The 10,030-nt window shown below is 48.0% G+C and overlaps 5 protein-coding genes across 5 annotated transcripts; all 5 read right to left on the bottom strand.

Annotated features, from left to right (window-relative positions):
• Positions 1–602: 602 nt before the first annotated feature.
• TEOVI_000759000 (kinesin, putative) lies at positions 603–2,519 on the bottom strand (the record flags this gene model as incomplete). Its single annotated transcript, XM_067221117.1, has 1 exon — positions 603–2,519. One exon carries the CDS (start codon positions 2,517–2,519, stop codon positions 603–605), a length of 1,917 nt encoding a protein of 638 aa, XP_067077218.1.
• Positions 2,520–3,631: 1,112 nt separating this feature from the next.
• TEOVI_000758900 (G-patch domain containing protein, putative) lies at positions 3,632–4,447 on the bottom strand (the record flags this gene model as incomplete). The annotated part of the gene is made up of 1 exon (XM_067221116.1): positions 3,632–4,447. The coding sequence occupies one exon, from the start codon at positions 4,445–4,447 to the stop codon at positions 3,632–3,634; it is 816 nt and encodes a 271-aa protein (XP_067077217.1).
• Positions 4,448–5,124: 677 nt separating this feature from the next.
• Positions 5,125–7,125, bottom strand: TEOVI_000758800 (uncharacterized protein; the record flags this gene model as incomplete). Its single annotated transcript, XM_067221115.1, has 1 exon — positions 5,125–7,125. One exon carries the CDS (start codon positions 7,123–7,125, stop codon positions 5,125–5,127), a length of 2,001 nt encoding a protein of 666 aa, XP_067077216.1.
• A 431-nt stretch (positions 7,126–7,556) lies between these two features.
• Positions 7,557–8,846, bottom strand: TEOVI_000758700 (SET domain containing protein, putative; the record flags this gene model as incomplete). The annotated part of the gene is made up of 1 exon (XM_067221114.1): positions 7,557–8,846. One exon carries the CDS (start codon positions 8,844–8,846, stop codon positions 7,557–7,559), a length of 1,290 nt encoding a protein of 429 aa, XP_067077215.1.
• Positions 8,847–9,301: 455 nt separating this feature from the next.
• Positions 9,302–9,688, bottom strand: TEOVI_000758600 (uncharacterized protein; the record flags this gene model as incomplete). Its single annotated transcript, XM_067221113.1, has 1 exon — positions 9,302–9,688. One exon carries the CDS (start codon positions 9,686–9,688, stop codon positions 9,302–9,304), a length of 387 nt encoding a protein of 128 aa, XP_067077214.1.
• Positions 9,689–10,030: the final 342 nt, after the last annotated feature.

Raw genomic sequence — 10,030 nt, 5'->3', positions numbered from 1 at the left:
AAAAAAAAAAGTTCTTCAGTAGAGCTAAGAGAAAAAAGATACAGGTATTCGCTGGTATACGAGGTGGTAAAGGTGGTCGGACGACACCTCAAGTAAACCCAAATGACGAAGAGGAAACGAGTGAGAGCTGAAGAACACACGACAGGAAAGTGTGCAAAGATAGTTTCGAAAAAAAAAATTCTGTAGAATAAACAGATATAGCGACAGGGAGGTAAGCATGACGGTAGTAATGAAAATCCTGTCAACAATGCAAAACCCCAAACAAGCGCGAAACCAAAAAAAAAGAACGGGTGCATAAACCTCCTTCGTGTCCACACAAACAACTATTGTCATTAAAGAGCATCATTTTGAGCTTACGGCTACCCCGCGTCTGCACGGTGAGCACAAACTGGGGAACAAAAAGGAATCGAAACGCACTCTAAAAATTGAGCACTTATATCCCCCGGTTGACGTGGGAGTACGAAGCGATCAATAGGCACGAGCAGACGCTACCCAACACATACAAATAACCACTCAGTGTTTCTTTTTTTTTCCTTTTTTCTTGTTTTAAACAAGGAAGAAACTGAGAGAACAGACCGACATGCTGAACACAGTAGGAAATATTATACTTGACACCTCCCGTCGATGAGTTCACGAATCTGCTCCACTTCGTGCCGCAGCATTGCGGCCTCTTGTTGCTGTGCTTCATATAAAGCCATCACTGCGCGAAGACGCCGCCGCAACTCACTGTTACTGTTTTGGTAATATAACGCCTCCTTTGCCAGCAAGTTGAGCTGTTCTTCCCTTCCGGTTACATGCTTTTCAGACTCGTAGTACAAGGATCCGCTATCATTTATATGATTGATATTACTGATGTTCTCGGGTAATTCTACAACTTTGGCTGGCTCATTCCATGCTGTGCTGTGCAAAGCTGGGTTTGTGCCGAACAAGTGCTGCTGTTGCTGAGATTGTGTACTTATAACCGTCTTTTCTCCTTCCCATGAATACTCCTGACCACTGTATTCATTAATTGGAGCAAACCCACACGCGTCCATTAGCGGGGATCGCAGGCGATGGGAGGCCAATGGCTCCTGCCCGGACAATTTCTGCTGAACAGCCTCTGGACTCCCCCGCCGGTGTTTATGTAGTTGTTGCCACAGTGCCGTTCTCTCTCGAAGCCGGGCACTATTTATCTCCATCTCTCTAGCTGCTGCTGCCGCCGCTGCAGTCGCCGGTGGTGTCATAGAAGGGGAGGGTACGAACCCCTCAAGGGACGATATGCGTTGCTTCAGTTGCTCATTCTCCTGAAGCAGCATTTTGGTGTATTTGATCTGTTGGGCGAAGGCCACCTCGTCATTTTTGAGCTCCTCACGACAGCGCTGCAGGTGCTCCTCTAAACCGGCCACACGCTTCCTTAGTCGTATTACCTCCGTCGATCCACCGGCGGCAGCACTATTATCATTCCGTTGACACTCGTGCTCATCCTGCCGTTTTTCGTCGTCCCCCACTTCCACCAAAGACGCTGCTGCGGGACCTTCAAAACGTAAAAACGGTTCGTTCAAAATCCTTGCGGCAAGAGCACTGTACTGCATTGTGCGTACCGTCTCACCCGTGTTGTCGGCATCTGCGGACACACATGCAATGAGAAGCGTTGTGCTATTACCTCCAAGTGAGTCCTGTAGCAGCCGCGTCAGCTTGCTGCTGCGATACGGAACATGCTGAGGAGCCTCAGGATGGCTAAAGCTATTTCGACTAAGGGCACGAATAACATTGCCGAGGGCTAGCAATCCCCCATTGATAGCACAGCTCTCCCTAAACCTCTGACCCACATTGTGTGTTTTTTTGTTACGCTCCGAACCCGCAAGATCAACAAGGTTGAGTTTGGACTGTTGTTCATGGTTAAATATTGTGAAGATGCTATGACTTCGGGATGAGTGCTCGTTCATCTGTGTTGCCCCTGTCGCGCGCATTTTGCTGCTGTAGTCTATAATTTCTTGTATTTCCTCAAAGTTTCGCGCCTTTACGCGCGCAGCACCGACAACAACCACGGATGCACCGCAGTTGTTAGCATTGAGATTGTTTGCCGTGCCATTTCTATTGTTAGCACTGCTGTCCACTTCATGTATATGGAGGTGTTTTGCCGATCCAGCTGGATCGCTCGTAAGTAAATCTCTCAATACCTCACCGTATACCTCCACACACTGAAAACTCAAATTCTTTGTGTGACCGCCCATACGCTCCACAGTGTACCGTAAGATCAACGGCATGAGGCCACTCATTGTGAAAGTTTTGCCGCTTCCGGTTTGCCCGTAGGCGAGCACCGTGGCGTTATAACCAGTGAGGAAGCGGTCTACAAGGGCAGCCACACGATCATAAAAGATATACTCCGTAGAATCATTGGTACCATACACACGATCCACGTCGTACACCCTACGATTAGCCACGCACAAGCGTTGCTCGTCCACTGGCACCACAGAAAGAGGACTGTTGGGGCGTAAGGGTGGACGCAGGCGTGACACCACCTGTACTTTTTCAGCCATTGCGCAGATATATCACGCGTATTATATATACAAATAAATTGTTTACTCACCAGTGCCCAAGATTGAAGCAGAAACCCCCCAAAATGAAATTGTACAGGCTGCTTCAGGAACAAGACCACGTCGGTGGGGAGGATTCCGAGTAACAAATGCAATGATTCCAGTGCACCTTTTTCAAATTTTCGATGTGTTTATCCTTTAATCCACCTGAAGCTACTCACGAATAAATAAAAAAAACGCGTTTCCACACTGATGAAGTGACAACTCCACTCCCTCCTGACTACGTCTTATCTCAGTATCTTTCTCTTTCTCTTCTCTTTTGTATCTATGGATAACTAATACTTAACCGTTAGTTTGGTAGTGTATGTTGCTTTGTCTAACTTTGTCCCAAGTATGCTGCTGTATTTGTACTTTCTTTTCTTTTTATTTCTCTATGGAATTGTGTGCGCACGAGCCAGATTCCTCGGCACGAAAACAACCTTACACACAACTATGTTACACACAAAAACAACCCAAATGAAGGGTCGTAACGGTCACTTGCGCCCCCAAATTGGGTATTATTTGCGTTGGTACGAATGAATGCCTGGAAGATTCACACCCAGCCAACCGTTTAGTGAAAAAACAACACTAGAAACAAAATATGAAGAATCACTTCGAATACCGATGATGACAAACACTATTTAACGCTCTGGCGCTTCCCCTTTTTATGATTTCTGACCTTTGTCTTTACTAAACCAAAACAATGGTTACATAAGCGACGGTTGAAAGCAAAAAAAAAATAATGAATAAGTTGGTAAAGACGAAAGGGTAGAATCAGCAATTTATTTTGCAACGTAGTGATTGACAGCTAGAGATGACACATATGTAGTTAGCGTGTAAATGCAAGTATCGGAGATTTAGACGACGGTTTATAGCTATTCGCAGTAGTTAATGCAAGTGCCTCAGCTACGAAAGAGAGAATGCATGTATGCAGCTGTGCATGCACCGACATTCACAAGCATATAACTTCACGTGGCCACCTTTTCACGCAACATCTTTTGTTGTTCCCCCGTCTCCTCACGTGGAGACGGCTAAAGCCCCACTTGATGTAAATTCCACCAGTAGTAGCTTTGCCCTTACTCGATGAAAGGCGTATCGGTGCATTTTGGCGGTCGTGGGTACGGCTTGACAATACGGACGATATTCCCATCACCACTGTCGCTGTCATCATCAACGCTTCCATCCCCATCTTCGGCCTTCCCCTTTGATACCTGCCGCGGCTCGTGCTTTGGTGTGCGTACCATTAGCCGTTGCAACACTGCAGACCGTAATGTTGACGCAATCTCTTCCGTTTTCTCGTCTTGCGCGGGCCGCCGCTTCCGCTTAGCGCGAGAGCTCTCGCTATCAGCCGATTTACTTTCAGCATTGTCAACATCGTCACCATCATCAGCAGTCACGGTATTATCCTTGACCCGCCCTTGTTTGCGCGAGAAGCTAGCAGAACCGAGAATTTCTTCGGAATATTTTCCGTCCTTTGCTCGAAGAAACTCTGTTTTGAGGGCATGGCGCTTGGCGTACATTCCGACGTGGCGACCCCCACTCGGTTTCGCTGCCTTTCCGCATCCACCAGCATCACTCCTTTCTTCATTCTTCGCTTGGCTTGAGGATCCCCCTCCTTCCGCATCGCTATCATCATTTACAGAAACGGCGGCTTTGATCTTTTCTAAAACATCTGCGAAGGCCACCGACTGCGTACTCCACGTCTCATGCACAGTTCCCGCGTAGCCGATTCCCATCGTGCCGTCTTTTTGCCGCACCTTCACATGTGTGGTGACGCCGTCCTTTTCTTTGCCAAGTCCAGAGCCTTCCGTCCAACCACCCCGAAGGAGAAGTGAGCGGCCCACGTTATTTTCGGATTTCAACCAGCGCGTGCCGTTTGGGTCTTCGCTCATCCTGCAAATTGGCTGGTGAGAGGAGGCGTATCAAAAAAAGTTGAGCGTACTTTAATATATTACACGGTAACTTGTTGGTAGTGAATCCTTTCACTGGTGCTCGCGGTGAAGACACGGGACAAGTTCAAGGAAACAAAGGATCACACACCAACTTTTCTTTTGAGCACTTCCTTTACCTTTCGTTTATTATTTTTCAGGTGTCAGTGCGCTTTTGCCTCCAAATTCCGCACCTTTTAAAATTCTTTTACCCTGTGGGACCTCTCGATCCTCACTGTATTGAAATTGAGGGCACGCGTAGAATTTGCGAGACTTCAACGCAAAATGTAAAAAAAAAAGGATAGAGAAAAAATTGAAAAAAAAACAAAATAAGCAGAGAACAACCTGTAGCATTATGCACAACAGGAAGAGAAGACACAGCAACCATTAACTAAGAATACGATACTGCCGCACCCACTCCATGGAGGACAGTGCACAACTATAAACCTTTGTAGCACCCGCGCCACGCAACCAATGGCCTCCACAACTTGGTTTTCAACAACCTTGCGCCACGATGACGGTAATCAACGAAATATGAATACCGATACAATCTCTTCCCCATCCCGCTATCCGCACAGTCTCGTTTAGTCTGACTTGAGGCACCGAATAACTTCCCTTAGAATCCACCCGTTTTCCATCTGTTACTCAGCCTTTGCACTAGGGAGTTCTCGGAGGGGGCCTCGCCGACGATTCGAGGGATCGTCTTCATCAATTAACTCCACGGGCAAAATATTAGCAGGACACTCGGCGCCACCCATGGTTCCATTCCCCAAAAGCGTGTCAGCAAACAGATGCGTCGGTTCGGGGTCCACTACTTTCAACTCGCGTAGCATTTCCCTGATGGTGGTCGGGGCTCTAAGCAGAAAGCCCGGAATCATTTCCTTAAGCAACTGATAAAGTGTACGTGCCCTGTAAAAGTCACCTGCAACGCGGCAAGCCCTAAAAAGGCATGTAAGTGCATCATAGTCAATGGTGCACCCACTGTATAGCACACAGAGATCAATAATATTAAAGACACGGCAGTCACCACGACGACTCAACACATCTAAAAGCGGGTATGCAACCTCCTGAGTGATGACAAGTCCGTGATACTTGTGGGTCACGAGTATGGTGTAAGCCTGATTTAGTCGCTCTTGAATGCGAGAACGTACAAAAGCCTCCACAACAATACGGTGTGCCTCCTGAAACTGCTCACGCAAAAGCTGTCTATCTTCTTCCATGTGCTTAATTTGCAGCTTTTTCTTTCTAGTCACTTTGCCATCACTTGCAGCATCCCCTTCCCCTCCTTCATGCGTATTCATAGATGAAACATCGTTTTCGGCATCCCGTGGCCGCAATTCCACAAGTGCCCTTAGTGATTGCAAAAGATCATCGTAAATAGCACTGCAACTTGCCTCGTCATCAGCAAACATATCCAACAAATTAGTTTTTGCCACCAACACTTCATACTCAAGTGAAAGACTCGCGGGGCAGCTGTCCACGACATCAATAGCACTTCGGAGAAACACGTCCGGAGAATCTGCGTGCAGCCGCATCCCCCTTAGTAAAGCCAAAGAAACCTGTAGCCGCAAGTCACCCTCTTCATTTTCTTGCAGTCCTAGAATATTGTTGCTATTTGCATTTCGCTGCAGCGTAACATCCACGGCACCATTCACGTATTTAAGGTGCTCTAAGCAGGGGAACGTGGTGTCTGCTGTGCGGTAGTGCCTCCATATGCCTCGGGCCGCAAGACACACAAGGGGTAGGGGTACCATTTCCTCGGGAGTTGCCTCACAATGCTCATGCACAAAGAAGAGTACAATGCGGGCACCGAGGCCGTTATTGGCTAGAACAGATGTGAGCTCCTCCGCAAAGGACGCAACAGATCCCATAGATTCATCGTTTTGTTTATACTGTCCCTTTTCGCGAACACCTAGCAAACGCATAAATCGCAAAAGGGACAAAACCAATGGACTCGTTTCCCTTACGTCCACCGTTTCTGCAATAACATGCAAGGCGCTAAGTACCGCTTTCGACATCTCTTCCAGGGACGCGCTAGACATCATGGCATTGCCACTCGCTTCGCAACAAACACAAAATGCATCCAACAGCTGACCGATGGCCCCGCCGTCACTACAAGGAACCCGTGCGCTAAGAGGCACTACTCCACCCGTTAGCAATAGCGTCTCTCGGGTGAGGCGCAACAGTGGGCGATCATCCAAGTCACAATTAGAATTGTTGCGGCCCTCAGCAGCACATAAAGCATTGGCCATGGCCCCCCCAAGCTCCTCGGCACACTCAGGGGTTCCTGGGTATGAAAGAACTGAATTGGCCTCAACATCACTGTAGGGAGCTAAGTCGCGAATGAGAGCTGACCATGTTTCGGTAGCAGCCTCACCACTGGGAGGCTGCAGCCCACTCCGAAGTAATCGAAAGACAAGTGCCAGCAGCGTGTCCGTCTCCTTTAAAGCACGAGCAGACGGAGCGACGACCATCACTTGTTCCCACAGATTGTCCGCGACAGGCGTGGAACTGGTGTCCAAGGAACAGGGATTAGCGGGCTTAACCTTCAGATGTTGTTCCGCCCGCTGAACTAATTGAGTTATCTGACTTGTGAGCGTTGTGCTGGATAAAATACATCGCACAGCTGCAGATGCCCGCATAGTGTAACACGATTCTCACAAAAGGATCCGACCGTCTTATTGGGGTACTGTTAGGGAGAACACACTACCACCTTATCGGGCTCCCTTTCCCCTCTTTCCCCTTTAGAAAGATCGATAATACAGGTGTATGAAAATAAAAGAGGGGTGTAGAAGAAAAGATTTGTACCTGCACCATTAACAAGAGTTAGGCTTCAGGAGAGGCACCGACACTCACTTCCAATGAAGAGAACAGCAAAACACGCAGACCCCAAAAAAGAAAGATTAATGCGATATGATGTACAAGCATACTAAAGACATCGTCTCTCCTTCCATAAACAAATATATGTAAGTGGGTAGGTGCGAGCTTGTGTTTCAGTAGTGTTTCACATCTTTTAATACAGTTTCCCTTAACCGCTTACGGCAACCGCTAACAGACTGGTGACAAATCAAATTTACTCCCTTCGAATACATTTTGGGCAGAAGCACTCAAAGTAACGTTGTTTGCAAAGTGCCCGCCTGTCCTCGTAAGAGACACATGTTGTTAAGTCTGCGTTGTAGTTAATCAACAACTGCTCTCCCTCCCGTATATCCCGCAATACCACCAACCGGCGGTTCATTGCATTAGTACCAACGAATCCACAGTTTGGTTCGCAACTATGGTTAAGAAATGAGTAACCGTGGTAGAGAGCCATGCCACCGGAAAGAAGGAACTCATTGGTCTGCACAAGCGCAAAAAGTGAGAGTATTTCCTCCATGTAAAGGTGCTGTTGGTGTAGTGACTGGGCAAGTGTCACAGCGAGCGCACCGACCTCGCTCAATGCTGTTGCTGCATCGTAGGTTGCACGGCCGCGTAGGGACCGAAGACGTGGTAGAGAGAGCGGATGTTGCTGTTGCACCGTCGCCATAGCACAAATCTTCGCCACTGCCAAGCAACACAAGGCAGCTCGCGACTCCTCTGGCACATCAGTTGAGAAAAGCTCTTGCATGCTTGATTCCCAACTCGCGTACATTTTGTTCGTGGCATGGCAGCAACAGCTGTGGTATTCACGCCATGCAGCATCGCGGCAAGAAATGCTACAATAACTTTCCTGACCGCAGTGTGGACACACAACACCCGCTGCTGACGACGTGCTACTGGCACTGGTGATAGACGATAGACAGTGCGCGCATGTCGTGCTGTTCATTCGCTGCACAACAAAAGGTTGGTCGGCCAACACAGCAGTACCTGAAGGCACTCGAGTAAGAGCATATATACCACGACCGTAGATGCTTTGCTTTGGAAACTGCAAACCCACGAGCGGCTTTGCACTCACTCGCTGCGCCATGACTTCTACCGCAGCCTGTGTTTCTGGCAAAGGCTCCTGTTCACTGACGATAATGTGCTCCTCCAGTTCCACATCGTCAGCAGGTGGTGGCTCCTGCAACCATTCTTTGAGCGTCTCCCGCTTCCGCTCATCCTCTACTAGGGAAAGGGCGTTGTTGACGTTCATGCAAGTGCATAGCCTTTCATGAGACTGACGGCACTTTGCCTCAAGTTGCTTCTGGCGTGTGCGGCGGGCTGTAACTTCACCGAGCAACAACATTGTCGCATCGCGCGGGTGACGATTGAGTAACCGGATGACGTAATCTGCCGCAATAGCATGGTTCCCACATGAGGCAAAATGCCATGCGCGTTGCCGCAAGTATGTGTTAAGTTCTCTGGACGATTGCTGTGCAACCCAGGCCGAGCGAAGCCTCACCATGCAAGGGCTAACCGACCCTTCGCCTGAATGGACGCAGAGAGATGTAAAATGTACTCGACAAAGCAATGTTGAATATGAAACAACATAAACAGCAGCAAACGAGGAGAAATAAATCGCGCAGTGGCAAAAAAAGAAAAAGGAAAGGTGCTTCGAGGCCAAAGAAGGTTGTGAAACGACACCATAAGATGACCACCGCTCTCACATATTGGCTTGTCCAAAGCAGTCGGTACAGATATCAAAGCTAACGCCCATAACCAATACATACACAAACACACACACACATGCAGAAAAGGGTTAGCAGTAATAACTGCGGCACCAAGCAAAATATTAGATACGCGCAACCACCACTATTTAGCACGTATGCAAACGTGTTTGTGTATTGTGAAACGACAAGGAAAAGAGTCATAGGACAACAGGCAATCGGGAAACCAATGTGCCATATGCGGAGACTCACTTCACATGACCGCTAAAAGAATCATGACTACAACGTGCCAAAAGCTGATCAGCATCAAAAAGAGAGAGACACAAGCGGGAAGCACGGGTGAAATGCGGTGCACCCCTAATAAAGCTGCTGCGCCCTCGTTTGCCTTCCCATATGAGTGACCCGAGTATTGGAGGAACATATTTGCCACTCGCTCAGAATGTAGCCACATCACCAGACCGGTAAAGGCTGACACGAGTGCATTTAGAACAAAAAGCTCGGCCCAGGCATATTCCAACTTCCAGCGTAATATACACATGGAAAGCAACGGCAAAAGAAATGGTATAATAACATAAACAATAAGCGGATTGAGCCGCAGCACCGCTCGATCCACAGCAAGGCCGCGATTATGTAGAAACATAGAGCAACCCTCCTGGAGTGCACAGAAGTGGCTATACCGCGACCTAACCTACCGCGAGGCACGTGATAAATGACCCCAGTAAACTTCAGGCTCCCAATAAAAAGTACAGAAAAAAAAAAGGAAATCACATGTCAGCTACGACAACCGTGAGATGAGCAACACCCAACAGTACCGCTGAGGTTCCAACTGTCATAGGGAGCCGAATGAAGAAGCGTTGGAAGCGACAAAGGTAAGAAATGGACACACGTGGCACAAGAAGCTCATCTAAATATTTATGTACGTTTTTTGTTCACACAACCAAAGAAATGGACAATGCACACATGATACGACCACTGGGGATAT

The sequence above is a fragment of the Trypanosoma equiperdum genome (assembly GCF_001457755.1).
Source record: "Trypanosoma equiperdum strain OVI genome assembly, contig: ctg_1321, whole genome shotgun sequence".
Lineage (NCBI taxonomy): Eukaryota > Euglenozoa > Kinetoplastea > Trypanosomatida > Trypanosomatidae > Trypanosoma > Trypanosoma equiperdum.
Note: the sequence above shows the minus strand (reverse complement) of the source record. Positions and strands in the feature narration are given on the sequence as shown.